This window comes from Ctenocephalides felis, unplaced genomic scaffold (genome assembly GCF_003426905.1).
Source record: "Ctenocephalides felis isolate EL2017-DRISC unplaced genomic scaffold, ASM342690v1 CF-g0.4_SCAFFOLD_01886, whole genome shotgun sequence".
Taxonomy (NCBI): domain Eukaryota; kingdom Metazoa; phylum Arthropoda; class Insecta; order Siphonaptera; family Pulicidae; genus Ctenocephalides; species Ctenocephalides felis.
In genome coordinates, this window is record NW_020538040.1 from 86,580,546 (window position 1) to 86,596,711 (window position 16,166).

General features: G+C 29.6%; 1 protein-coding gene and 1 long non-coding RNA gene across 2 annotated transcripts; one reads left to right on the plus strand and one right to left on the minus strand.

Annotated features, from left to right (window-relative positions):
- The first annotated feature begins 4,294 nt into the window (after positions 1–4,294).
- On the plus strand, positions 4,295–4,669 carry LOC113375483 (threonine-rich protein-like). The gene has a single exon (XM_026615416.1). The coding sequence runs from the start codon at positions 4,295–4,297 to the stop codon at positions 4,667–4,669; it is 375 nt and encodes a 124-aa protein (XP_026471201.1).
- A 554-nt stretch (positions 4,670–5,223) lies between these two features.
- Positions 5,224–12,622, minus strand: LOC113374562. The gene is made up of 3 exons (XR_003366996.1): positions 12,076–12,622; positions 10,263–10,425; positions 5,224–5,396 (listed from the first exon to the last, which is right to left on the minus strand). It is a non-coding gene; the product is annotated as an uncharacterized LOC113374562 (long non-coding RNA).
- Positions 12,623–16,166: the final 3,544 nt, after the last annotated feature.

A 16,166-nucleotide genomic window follows, 5' to 3' on the forward strand; every position in this document is an offset into this window, starting at 1 on the left:
CCAAAAACTAATCATCACGCCTCCTTATCAATAAAAATTTAATGTTTTTTTAATCATTCAAATCGGTTGAACTGTGTTCCCAAAATCGTCGGCAAAAAATTGTATCCGAACACACACACGCAGACACACACCCATCTTTTTTTTTCTAAGGTATGCCAAAATGTTCAGAAACTCTGAAACGTAAAGGTACATAGAAATTTTTATTTTCGATTTTTTTGCGATTATTATAGTCTAACTTACAGAAAGTTAATAATGTGGGATCATAGTAGACTGGAGATCGAACCGGAAGAAATGATATTTCACATGTCATAATATTTATTTTTACAAAGAAATATTTTATAATACAATATTTATAAAGGCGGAAATTTTAAAAACAAATAATCGCATTTTCAAAATAAGTAAAATTCCGAAACGTTCTTCAGCCAAGTTACATGAACTTCTCGATATGTGTAAATAATCGACTTAATCAATAAAAAATAATAAAATTTATAAGCGATTAAAAGTATTCCGAGTGGATTTATGACACATAATTGTAAACGAACGAACACGTTGACTCGGAGTATTTTCTAAAAGCAAATTTTTAAAAATCAACAATTTTTATTCGATTCGGTAGCATGAGCTTAAACGTGGACGAAAAGTTTAACACTTTTTCCCAAATTACAAAGAAACGGCTTGGTAGATTGTCGCACAAAGCTGACAAATGATAGTCCTCATTGAGATACATCAAATGGCTTTTAAATTTCTGAAGTCAGTTCAGGCGTGTTTGCGAAAACGTCGATCAAAGGCCTAATATTGCCAAATTTCAAAAAAACGATACTAATTTCTGCAAACTTTAAAGAATTTTTAAAATTAAACGACTTAAAAATTTCTTTTAACACTTCATTACAAGAAAACGGCCCGGCCGATCTTTACCAAAAACTAATCAGCACGATTCCCAACCAATATCTTTCAAACGGTTTTTGAATTTTCATAATCCATTCAGAATTGCGGCCTAAAACGTAGACGAAAAATTTTGCACTTTTCTGAGATTTACAAAGAAACGGATTGGCTGATCGTTGCGTATAATTGATAAAGCGTAAAATGGGGTAAAATTAATAATCACCTTAAAAACATGCCAAAATTATAATATAAATGAATTGAATATATGTTGCTGTGAAAAACATGATCAAATGAATTAATTCCATAGCTACATTCTTACACTATCCAACAAATACATGACACTGAACCTGTAACTATATCAAACATATTCCACATATTTTTATTATTCCTAAAAAATTCAAAAAATTATACATAAGCTGTTCATCATGCTAAGCATGACGTGAAGTGTCCAATAATAACTGCTGAAGGATTTGATGAAAGATCAAATTAATTTCTCGTGCTTCCATCTTAGATAAATTATAATATTAATTACAATATGTGACATATCAACTTATAACTATTCCTCTTGTTGGTGAATTAATTAAAACTGCTGAAAATTCTCTAACATGTAAAGTATCTATTATATTATGAAAAACCTATTTAAGAAAAAACTTTTATTATGCACTCAACGTTGAAAAATAAATTGCATAAAAAATTACCAAATATAGAAATTTTGTATGAAAATATTTTGTTTTAGCGTTTCAAATTGTTAATACTAGTTTTTTTTTGAAAAAGTAGACGTCGTTCAAAAAGGAATATAGCATAAAATTGACTTATTCTATGTTAACAAGAATTTACAATGATTCGCATTTGGTGGATATTAGATATTATTTTACAAAAATATTTATGGTAACGGTTATAGTTAAAATTTGTATAATTGTATTTATTGTCACTCGATGGTACATTTTTGATCTGTTATTTAATAAAATAATGGAATGTATACATTAACACACACACAACACACACACACATATATATATACAATACAATATTTATTTTTATCAAATGACGTATTTAAACTTACCAAAGTGTAATATTAATATAATTCAACTCTTGCGTGATAATTAAACTTGACATTAGAACTTTTGGTGATACAACAAGAACCATTCGTAAATAACACAGGTTCCGCACCACTTGCGCAAATACAGAAATATACAATTTTAATGCTATACAAAAGCACATGATTATGCATTTGATGTGAACCTTTGATAAACTATATATTCAATTTATTTGATGTGTTTATAGTACAATTTATTATCAATCAAATTTATATATTCTCAATTGTCTTTTATTTAATTTTTATAATAATTCACTAAAGATGTAATTAACAATAGAAAATTAAATGATGCTGTTCCAAAAATTACATAAATATAATAATATGAACAATTACAATGTTTAGGATATTTGATAAATATGACAATAATATAATATTATTTAGGGTATTTTTATATTTTTAACAGCAAGTCCTATCAGGTGCTGCACTGACTTCAAGCCAGGTTGTCCTATCTCTATATGATGACTTTTATTATTACAATTTATCTAATATTCATAAATTTATTATTTTATTGATGCAGCAATGCTCCAAAAGGCTATTTACACTTGAAAACATTGCTAAATTTATTTTCAAGAGAAAACCGATGCCACTGCTTTTTGACATCAGGCTGTTCAAGGCAGGTTCCAAACTTAGAATATCTAACAGGTCTAATATTAGTAGTCAATATGCATAAAATAATCAAATGCTCAGTTAAATATTAATTTAGTTTCTCATAGAATAACGAATCAAAATTATCTATTAATTGTAGATAAATTCGTAGATAAAGCACATTAAAGCTAGATTTAAAGTTATCTATGATATTTTATTACTTTTATTATAAATTCCTATTTTGGTTCAAATTATTATTGATAATATTTTAATAGATAATAGTTATTTATTGTCTAAACAAAAATAAACTGATGACTATTATTATCTAACTTGGAAAAAATAGATAATTTATTAAACAAAACAACAGCTGCATGGTGAATTAATTTTAAATTTTGGCTTGTAAATACACTTTCTAATTTCAAAATTGTGATCGTCTTTAAAATTATCTAAACAAATTTGCCAACGACTGATTTGAAAATAAGCTCATCTCGGGCACTGCGATGTAAAATGGCAATGGGAAATCTCTCACACTATTCATTCCTGAATTGAGTTGGTGTTTAACTCAGCTCGCGGACCTGCCCTAAGGCGGTACTACCCATTATATATAAAAAAAAATAGAAAAGCAGATGGAATCAGTAAAGTGATACTCCCCTGCAATGTTTGGATCAAAATTACCAAAAGAGCCTATAAATACAAGCAGTTCAATAAAAATATGAAAAAGTTAATTAGTGCAAAATCAGCAATTAACCAGCAATGGTGAAGTTTCTTGCTATCGTTCTCGTAGCAGCTGTGAGTACACGAATATTTGTTTATTGTTAACAAAATTAAAGTGGACTACTATTACTAAATTTTTCTCGCGATGACGAAAATATTTGCAAAATTTATACAAATTTTTCAATGCTGATAATTAGCGGACAAAAAGCTATTATTAAATATTCCAAGTGTTGTTAGTAAATGTTACAATTGCTGAATAGTGTGTTAAAAATATATAATGAAAACAAAGAATATCGTTCAATATTGTTGCAGAATTGGACTCGATTGCTGGGTTGCCATCCATTCAAAATTCATATAATAAGAAAAGTCAAAACAATTACTGAATGTCCTATAAGTGTGACAGATTGTAATTAAAATTTAAAAAAAATATTTTGTAAAGAATTAATTTAATATCAAAGGTATAATAATTTATATAAACCCATGGTACCCTGCAGTTTATAACAATTTAATTATTTAATTGTAAAATCAAGTTTGTACATTGGTATTCCTACATTTGGAATATTTAACATTTGGAATATTTAACATTAAATTGTACAATGAAGAATATTGCTGCCTGATGTCGAGTTTGGCAGGAGTTCGAATCATTGAACTATATAGTACATAATAAAAAAAAAATAATATTTTTTTTTCTCCTATATCTTATTCTCCTTTTCTTCTATGACATACTATATTGATATATAACCTATTCTATCCAATCATTTTTTCTACAAATAAAATTTGTCTGCTCCATTCAGTTCATTTATTTATTTGTTTATTCTTCTTTTTCTTCTAAATCTATCTTTTTAAATCATTGTCTTCCTTTTTTTTTTCTTACTTCAAATTCTATTCAATTTTCACCGAATAACTCAAATTCATATGCATGTGAGTCGGACATTGATATAATTTTCCAATTTAAATTGTTTATAGTTTTCGGTAGCTGCTGCAAGTTGGGATTTGCCTGAATATGTCGAAGGCATACCAATGACGAGATCCAGATTTGCTCGTGCAGTCACAACAACAAATGCGCCTGAAACCACAACAGCTGCTGATGCCACCACAAAAGCAGCTGATGCTACCACAAAGGCTCCTGATGCTACCACGAAGGCGCCTGATGCTACAACAAAAGCTCCTGATGCAACAACAGCAGCAGGTGATGCGACAACAAAAGCTCCTGATGCCACAACGAAAGCACCTGATGCAACTACCGCCGCAGGAGGAGAAACAACCGCAGCAGGAGGAGCTACAACTGCAGCTCCAGATGCTACGACCGCAGCACCATCGGGAGAAAAGTCTTGTAAAGCTGGAACAGCTGGTGGGCTGTGCAAAGACTGCTCCACGCTCTTGGTAAGATTTTAAAATCTAATAAGCTATTTTTATGCCCTTGGTAATGATTGAGCGTGCGCGCTTGAATCTACTAGATATTGGGCTCGATTGCGGATGTTCATTAACACTCAAAAATATAGCTAAATCAAAAATAAGTTTTATTTTAAATATAGACCTTTTGTCCATTTTTGGTAAAAGAAATATATAATAATCTATATGATAAAATTTTATTAGTATTTATTATTGAAAATAAAACTATTATAAAATAACAGTTCACAACTAAACATCAACCATTGAGGATCTATTCGGAAAAATAATTGTAAAATTACCAAAATAATTAGTCATTAATAATTATCATATAACAGGAACACTGTTTTTTAAACAATTAGGTTTGTAAAATGTGACTGAATTTATATGTCTTCTACGATTTATAGAATTCTCCATTCGGTAACCAATAGGAGGGCTAACATTTTGAGAAACTCAAGCTTCAATGTATTTTTTCTAATATATGTTTATGTATAAATTAACTTAATTAACAATACTGAATTCAGTAATAAGATACAAACTTCTTGATTAGATGTGCGATGGCCAAGGAACAGAACCAATGCTTGAAATCACATGTTCTGAACAAAGTCCAGAGAATCCATTCTGCGTTAAAAACGAATGCGCTCCTGAACCAGACGAGGAAGATGAAACTTGTAAAAAGGCATCCGGTATTTCTTGCACATTTGAAGGATACATGCCCGGTAATATTTTTTCACTGTTATAAAATTATCATAGAAAAGGATTAAAATAAACTAGCGAGATGATAAATTAACTATATTATTTAAATATTAAAAATATATTGATCATTGCTAATTGCTTAAAAAAACTCAAAAAGTTCTGCACCGATCGATCTAAAATTTTAGCCCAAAATATAATCCTCATTTAGAATTGTTTTTATCTACTATTTGCATAAGACACATATCACCGACCGCAAATATCAGATCTTTTGACTGCGACTTTTACAGACTATCGCAAAAACAAAAGTAGATTGTGAATAGAACTTATACGATATTTTATGAATAAGTTCAATATAAGTTTACTAATATAATCAATATCTTTTGTACGAGACAAAAACGGACTAAGCACTATGCAATTGTGAATGACTGCAGTTGAGTGTGGGAATGCAAAGTATGCAATCTTCATATTTTGGCAGTCTACGTAACATACAAGAGTATACTTAAGATGCAATGCTAATGTCCAGATTTATTTACCACTTTTACATGCAATCCGGCTTAGGACAAGATACATCAGCTGTTTCTTCCTGGGCAATCAGACGTAATTACATAACATTATAGCACGTGTGTTCCGACAAAAACTTAAATCGTTCTAGAATTTTATCGTACAACATGAAGTATTTGAAACTGTGTTCATCTGGATGTATACTAATCTGGCTATATAATAAAATAACTACAGATCAGGATGACGATGTGATTATTAGCGCTGAGATCCCATGCTAAATTTCATTTCTGATATTTTGAAGTCCAATAAGTACGGTTGAAATTGATAAAGACGCGAGAAAAGCATTAATTGATGCAAACCGGCAGTTAACAATACATGATATTCCATTGAATTAAAATTCATTAAATTTAACAGTTAATGACCACTCAAATGGTCGGATATTTTCTTCGAAACTCAATGTATGGTTCTCATAGAAAGAAACGTGTGTCGTCGCACTAGCGTCCGCGATTTGCCTCTCAAAAGTCCTGAAAATTATCAGGCTGTGAAGCAAATTGTCACCAGGAATGTAAAATGGGATGTAAAGAATACAATACACGCAATTGCCCATGAAACAAAAAAGAACCCGCTCAAAACAGGTGCAAAACCGAAGTTTGCTAAAAAGGTGATACAGTATCTTTTCTTTGGTAATATTTTAAAGAAGTTGTTCATTTTTCAGAGTTTTCAGGATAACATACGGGCAATTCAAATGCCTTATGTCATTAGCTGGATAAACTAAATGATATACTTCAATAGAGAAGTTCAAAATTAACCCGCACGCAAAGTATATACACATAAGTTTGGTCAATCGCCAAAAGCTTTTGTAGCTTGAATGGGACTCAATGACACATTCATGATATTCTCCAGACCTGCCATCATGGGACCATTATCTGTTCCAGCCAATAAAAACAATTTTAGGCAGTAAAACTTTTACCTCAAACCAGCATGTCAAAAAGCACTTTGATCAATTTTTTGTCAATAACGACCAAAAAATTTATGTTCTCGGAATAACGCTAATACCAGAAATATGACAAAAGATGTTCGATCAAAACTGCCAATACATAATTTATTAAAGTAATTGTTTATTGTACGAAAATACGTGCCAAAATGTCTATAAAAACAAAGTTGTTTTCCGAACAACCCAAATATATATTAGGTTGTCAAATATCTCCCTTCCGCCTTTTTGTATTATAAACCAATAGCAAAAAAGCGGAAGGGAGATATTTGACAACCTAAACTACATCCCCGAATCAAATTAACAGGCCTTCAAATAGTGCACCTTGAAGGCAGTGCACTATATTATATTATATATTGAGCTAAATTATGTATATTAAACTTATGACTAGTGGCGGGATTAGCTCAAGTGTAGCGTTCCTGATTCACATGCTGGAGGTTCTGAGTTCGAATCTCCGGCAAGAATTTGAAAAATATTAAAGTAGTTAAGTTAGAATAATAATAGAATTATGAATTGGAATAAAAAAGATAGGTATGTAAAAATAATCAGAATGTATAAAAAATTAGAGAATGAGAATTAAAATGAATTGAAGTAAGAAGAGTTTAGAAGATGAAATGAGAATTATAGAAGAAGAAGATAGAGAAATGTTCAGAAGATAGTAAAGAAGAATTAAGATAAGTTGAGAAATATAGAAAGAATAGGATTATATGAAAGAGATAGTATAAAAAATTGAAAGATTACATAGGATATATGATTGTATAGAATAATGAAGGTGGCTAAATGCTCGAGTAAACAAAGCCAATAAAAATAATAAAAAAAAACTTATGACTACAACGCAAATTTTGCATCATCTTTGTATTAATTGTAATAAAGCATACTTCGTGAATACTTGTAACGTAAGTATTTTTTCACAGATGCAAGTGACTGCACTAAATATTACTACTGCAGCAAGGCCGGCGGTGACGCAACCCCTTACATGTGCCCCGAACAATACGTGTATGACCACAGCACCACGATGTGCAAGCTAAAGAAGACGGAGGCGGACTGCGCCGTACTCACGTGTCCCCCCGGTCAGTTATTCGCCACCTACGCTCCGGACAGATCTATATACGCCATGTGCGACGCCAAAACCAACAAGACAACCGTGTTCCGTTGCGAGGACGAGATCAACCAATGGTTCAATCCAAAAACCTTTGGATGCGGGTAAATCATTACTCAAATATTTTAAATAGTTATTACATATATTACATAATATGCAATTCAAAGCGACGAAATAAGTCATCATTACTTGCTGATATTTTCTTATCATTTTGAGCACATTTATGAATTCTATATAATTAAATTTACACTCGCTTGACACTGCGGTATTTTCATCTGCTAAGAGATAGTTAACCCTCCGTCGGTCAAATATTTATTAACCTTCGAACGGTCGGAGTGGTCTGGCTGGACCACCATTCATTTTACATGCATTTATATGGGATAAATGAGTTTTTGATGTCTTATATATTATCGATTATTAGTAATAAATATTTATAGGTTTGATTTTTTTTCTTACCGTCTTTTGCATGTGTTGAGCTTACCTCTAATGAATATATTTCAAAAAAAATCATAGAATATAAAATAATCGTTGCTTTTTTTGTTAATTTTTTTTGTTTTATATCAATGAGAAACAATATTTATTCTTCTTCGGCGCCTTTGAAATGAATGTGAAATTCAAATGAAAACGAAATGAGGTGCGTCGCCTTTGAAATGAGCAGTAACTCAACGTGAAAATATAATTTTAATTGCATACGGCTACAGGTTTACCAAAAAAGTTTCAAACGCAGTACTGGTAGAAAAATTGTTGATAATGTGCGCTGATTTACAATGTTTGCGATAGCCAATAAATTTGATAGGTTTTCAAGGCATTTTCATATGTGTTCATGTAAATACTAACATTTATGTTACAACACATAGCAAAGAATATATAAAACGCAGTTTGAATAGAAAATACCAGAAAAAAATACAAAAGACTGATCAAAACGCGTCATATTTCATACAAAATGTATGGTGGTCTAGACAGACCACTCCGACCGTTCGAGGTGTAAAAAAGTTAATATCCTTATAATTATCATTCTCCCGATATCTCCAGAATTTTTTCGTCCTGATTTTTTCATTGATCGACAGCTAATGAAATTTTAGGAAACGTCAAGAAATTTCAAGTCGATAGGATCACTAGAAGTATATTTTTTTTAATTGAAGTCGGAAAAAGTCTGGCCAGACCACTCCGACCGACGGAGGGTAAAATAAGTATTTAATAAATATTGAACAAACAGAGATTCTATATATACATTCTATATATATATATATATATATATATATATATATATATATATATATTGAATGGTAGAGTCTTGGATTTGTGTATATTTTGTAGAGTTTCGAACAAGAATCCTTGAACAAGTTAATTTTCGTAAACCAATCGAACAACATCCAGAGAACAATATTATTTGTGTTTTCAAATAATAATTTTAAAAAAGACAAAGTTTTTTAGTAATTTTGATTTACAAAATCTAATTATTCGGCGGAAAATTAACTCACAAAATCATTTTTGTTAAAAAAGCTTGTTTAGTGAAAAAGTGCTAACAAATATTCAAACATACAGATGTCCTGAAGATGGAACGTACCTAGTTCCGAAACGTCGACAATAAACAAATAATTAAATAAAGAAATTGTTTTTTTAAAAACTTTTCTTGTTTTTTATTTTGTATTATTTTTGGATTCTTGTTCGAAACTCTACAAAATATATATATATATATATATAAAAATAGATCTGATTGTTGTTCAGAACATAAAAAAAATATATAATATAAAATATTTTAAGATCTCTAATTATTTATATAATATAATACTAAATTCTACTAAGTTTCTACAACTTATTTTACCTTTCACGCTTATTTATATATATAGTTCTGTAAATTTAGAAAAAATGATTTAAACAAGCACTGTGATAAAATATATTTAGCCCACGCTTGTTGTCATACTCACTTTCATAATAAAGATTCATTAACGGTACATTAATAGACATTCGGATATTTGAACCATTATGGATAATTTAAATGATATAGTTATATATTATTTTTCAACATTCAATTTTCATCAAAAAATTTTCCTTCAAAATAAGTTTTTACTGATTTTATATACGTTCAAATCAAACCACAAGCAACAAAATATGATACCAATTTAAAGATCTTAAATACATGTTTTGTATATTAATCATATACAGTAAATGAAATGTTTACATATATTTTTTAAATTCATTCTTACTCTATATATATATATATACGCAAAAATAATGTTTAAAATATTTTCTTATAAACTTTTTACTTTGCATTTGAAACATAGTTTTTTTTATACATATTTTCTTTAAACCTCGAAGTCAAATTTCCTTATACGTTTCCAATAAATTGATGATACTTCGCTACTGAATTTCTTATTACAATAAAAATTATTGTCCATAAATATTCTGATACTTTATTTTCTTCCAAATTAGAATGATCTGCCGCAAGCGTGGACCCTTCGCCGATCGCAAGGACTGCAAGAAATATTATGTATGTTACGTAGTAGACAGAAAATGGAAAATGACTCATGAAAGTTGTCCAACTGGCTTACAATTCGACACTGAACAACTCAAGTGTCTTAAAGGAGATGATTGCGTACCAGAAATTCCACCAAAATAAATTCAACCAACTCAAATATATTTGATTACTATAAATTAGACAATAAATTGCCAATAGACGCAGAGTTATTATGTCTTTATCTTAATTATATGCAGAAATTCACATCATATGAATTACCTTATTAATAACTGATTTTTTTTATTGTATTTTTAACAGCAATCAGAACCTTACGTCCTATGAGCTGTTGGGCTGAAACTTCTCCTTCCTTCGTATTTTTTAGATGGTAACCCAATGGTTAATCCATCCATATTTGATGATTTTTGTTATTAAAATTAATCTAATAGGGCTGACTTTTTATTGGTGCAACAATGCCGGGCAAGGGCTATTTTCACTTGGAAACATATTGCTATCTATATTTCCAAGTAAAAATCGTTGTCACTGCTGCCTGAAAACAACAAAAAAGTACTTTTTTATACTTCGAACGGTCGGAAAGGTCTGTCTAGACCACCAATACATTTTGTATGAAATATACGTTTTTTGATATATGAAAACCAGTATTTTGTCTTTTTTCATGGTATTTTATATTCAAACTGCGTTGTTTATATTCTTTGCTATGTGTTCTAACATGAATGTTAGTATTTTCATGACAAGAGTTCCTTGAAAACCTACCAAACTTATTGGTAATCGCAAACACTGAAAATCGGATGAGTAATGCACACATTCATTTCAAAGGCGCCGAAAAAGAATAAATATTGATTTTCATTGATTTAAAACAGAAAAATTAACAAAAAAAAACAACGATTTTTTTATATTTCTTGATTTTTTTATATAATCGTTAATATATAAGACACCAAAAACTCATTTATCCCATATAAATGCATGTAAAATGAATGGTGGTCCAGCCAGACCTTTCCGACCGTTCGAAGGTGAAAAAATATCCGACCGACGGAGGGTTAACATGCTACAGAAAATAAATTTAAATATTATTGTAAATGTATGTTCTTCAATGCACACAAATTCGTATCAAACAAATTGCATAACATGCTCAATAATATGATATTTACTGCAGGTACGTTTTTGTTGGAATTCAGCACCGAGAAGCTGGCAGATTGTTTCGAATCAGTGGTAAAAGATAACTTATGTCATTGTTCTATATTTGCTATTTATTTTAATTATAAAAATTAAATTTAGAAGAATTTTCAGAGTTTATGATTAATCTAATTGGAATATAATGAGCAAAAAAGTTATTTCTGAACATTTTTGAGTTGTGTCACTTGTCTTGCGGTCTGATAAATTTAGATATGATATAATATCTAACATGAATTGATGTATATATATTAGGTTGTCAAATATCTCCCTTCCGCCTTTTTGTATTATAAACCAATAGCAAAAAAGCGGAAGGGAGATATTTGACAACCTAATATATATATATATATATATATATATATATATATATATATATATATATATATATATATATATACACTCTTATAGACTCGGTAACAATATATTTTATCATCAGAAATTATAACCATAAAACAAAATTGATTGAAATAAGAACTCACCACTCATCAAGAAGCCCCATAAATTAGTCTAGAGACAGATTCAAGGTCTCTCCACTTATTCCACTTCACCACAAAGTTTTGAACACATAGTACAGTTTTGTCTATTTAATTACTGCACACTTGTCATAAATTATTTATTCCGTCAAATTGAAAAATAAAGCAATAACAATAACATACACATGCTACAAATGTTTGTTTGAGAATTCATTCGTACGCACTTAATTTACATGCTGTCCCAAACATATTAATGGTAACATGATTTATTTTTATGTGTATAATTAACTATAATTTTTGCTTAAATATTTTAGATCTAATATAAACTTCTAAATATAAAAGAAGCAACCCGCATTCTTTTTGCACCGTGAAACTAAATGTACATGAGGTACGAAACGATCTCCCGTGTTATTCATCATAATGAATTTTTATTAATAACCATAAATATATAATATATTACGTTTTGCAATATATATTTTTATAAGGTTACATTAATAACTACCATAACATTTTCAACGCGTCGGCACAATTAAATATGTGCAAAAACACAAGCGCCCCAAGCAACCGACAAATCGTAACTAAAATATGTACTTTTAATATTATTTATTTTTCTGATTTGGGCATATCGGTACGAAGTGTTATTCGGATACTTTCGACTTACGTCGTATAAAAATTCTTCCAACGTATTTGTTCTTAACCCTCTGTCGGGTGCTGTCCAAATATGTACAGAATCGGGCGCAGTGTATCTGACAGACACAGATTTTAAATACAGTAGAACTCCAATTATCCGAACTCCAATCATCCGAACTCCAATTATCCGAACTCCGACTATCCGAATCGCCGATTATCCGAATCACTTTCAGAAAAAAAATTGTCCAAAAAAGTCTAAGTGCGCTATTATTCTTCCACCAGCAAAGCCAGTGTAGGCACATTGTTTGTTTTGATTTGACGGAGATGTTTACAAAACAATGATTTTTATTTCTAAACTTGTACATAAGTACATTTTATTCATATTTAAAACATGTGAAAATGTCATGTTTCTTTCATTTAATTCAATAAAAAAATAGTGCAATCCAAAACGTAACTTTTTTCTCTCCAATGGCAATTTTTAAAAAAAAAAACTCCGAATATTTGATTATCCGAGTATTTGATTATCCGAATCGGTCCCGGTCCCCATTAATTCGGATAATTGGAGTTCTACTGTATATTCAAAGGAGGCACATAGTATTATATACTTATATTTAATTGGCGCTTTTATAATACTAAATATGTATTTTATGAGCAAATAAAAGCAAAATATAAATTTGATCAATATTATTTTTATTTTTTAATTTTTTTTTATTTAAACAGCGATCAGAACTTATGGGTTCTATGAGCTATTGTGATTAATATCTTACAAACTACGTTTGTTTTATTACAGATGGCAACCCAAACAGTTGTCACATCTCTGTATGAAATTTTTTTAATTACAATCTCTGTAATAGGGCAAGTATGGTGCAACAATGCCGGGTGAGGGCTATTTTCACTTGGAAACATATTGCTATTAATATTTCCTACTGAAAATCGTTGTCACTGTTGCCTGACAACAGGCTGCTCGAAGTGGGTATCTAACCCGGGACCTCTAAAACAAGTCCCGTCGCTCTTAACCGCTTACCTACGGGCGAGCCCTATTATTTTTATAATATAAATTTTTGTACGTGCTCAAAATACATTGAAGCACAAACCTTACTTTTTCTGAACTAATTAATTTAATTAATTATATAAAAAATGACAGATTCTATTAGAATGTTTATACAAAAACTGTATAAACAATTAGGATAATAAAAACTTACAATTTTTTGTCATTTTGTACGTCAAACAAAGTTTGCTTAGAGCGTTTCTCGGAACAAATTAGGCAACCTAATGTAGACGAATGAATAGTACACATAAAATAACGAGACTACTGAAATCTGGGATCTCGATGACATCACATAATAAAGAAACGTAAAATATTGGCGCTATATGTGTCAGATCGGCTGCGTCCGACGGAGATTTAAGGACTTCTTGATATATATAATAAGAATTATTGTATTTTTAACTTGTATTTTTTTTATTTATATATTTTTAACAGCAATCAGAACCTAACGTCCTATGAGCTGTTAGGCGAAAACTTCTTCTTACTTTGTATTTTTTAGATGGTAACCCAATGGTAAATCCATCCATATTTGATGATTTTTGTTATTAGAATTAATCTAATAGGGCTGACTTTTTATTGGTGCAGAAATGCCGGACAAGGGCTATTTTCACTTGGAAACATACTGCTATCTATATTTCCAAGTGAAAATCGTTGTCACTGCTGCCTGACAACAGGCTGCTCGAAGTGGGTATCGAACCCGGAACCTCTGATCCAGTTCCCGTGGCTCTTAACCACTCACCTACGGGCGAGCCCTAACTTGTATTTGGTGCAATATTCTATTGATTAGCCATAACTGAAATGAGTAAAATAAATATAAATGGTTTATATATTTTTGGTTGACAATTAATTAACATTAACAATCTTATTTTAAAATTATTAAGGAGCCAAATGTCGAATAAAATAGAAATGTTATGGCAAGGCTATCTTACGGGGCTATCTTCGTATGAATTGGTAGTAACTAACTGTCAAAACGCTATGTATTTGCTGTGCAATCAGGCGTTTTACTCATAAAACCCAACCTAGAAAACTCACAAACGTCAAATAACAATTTTATCAGAAGTACAACTTTCTCATGTCTCTTTTATAACACATACGCAAAGTCAGGTTTTATGTGTAAAACGTCTTTCGCACAGCAAATACAGTTTTTGATAGTTCATATTATCAATTCATACGAAGATAGACCCGTAACATAATATTACCAAAACATTTCTATTGTATCTTCTTTCTCTTTGACACTCGCTGCAAATATCGATTTCATTTAAAATGTTCAAATAACCAACTTATTAATTGTGACACAAATTAAAACATAGCTAACCACAATAGGTTACGAGTATTAAAATCATAATATAATAAAGCAATTAAAAAACTGATTTCTTCTAATGCATTTATTTAAATTATATAATTATAATATAATATTATGCTATTTTAATACAGACATATAAATATAGAAATCGTATTTATATTCGAGCAATAATTCATTTACAATTATCATATAATGCATCTGCAACACGCAGTCATGAATTTGCAAACTATGATTCAAACTAGTTTACTATTAATTGCTTATCATTGTAGTGAAATTTTGATAATACTCACAAAAGTAATACAATATATATTAATGAATGATTTTTATCTGTGTGTTATTTATAATACATTTTAAAAATATATTTCATACCTGCAGTTCGTAAAACTAAAACTAAATATATACAATTACTTTACAATTAAAATAATTTTATCTTGTACAAACTATCTGGACTGTTGTGAAAGTCATTAGCTTCATTATTTAATTTAATTTCCGAAAATTTATGAACATCTAAAAAAATTTTATTTCAAAAAATTTTATAAATATAATTTAGCAAAATTAAAATCGACAAAAAATTAATAAGCCTTCGTAGGACTTGTTAGTTTTGCTCAACAATAAATTAAAAAATATCTAAAAAATCACTTTTTCAAATATAAAACGTTTTAATTATTTATGAATAACTTATCAGTTTGAACTTATCAACTTGAAGTTTGCTAATTGATTGGATTTATAAATGAGCATAACAGCCAGAATTTACAATACCGGGTTCGCTATCAATCAAGAAAATATGTTACGCTAATTATATGTAAGATATAAGCTAAAAATAATTACATCATTGAATTTCTTACAGAAAAATATGCTAGGCGATTTGAAGCAACACATACGTTACCTAATATTTGATATTAATACCAGTATTTGAAATTGATTTATTTGTACACGAAATACCCTAATTATATCTATTCAATCATTAAACTTTTACAATGTTATTGAAAGGTACGTTATTAGTTATATATATATATATATATATATATATATATATATATATATACATATATATATATATCTGTTACATAACTGATAATGTATTGAATCACTTTATAAATTGGCCGCATCGTTTCATTC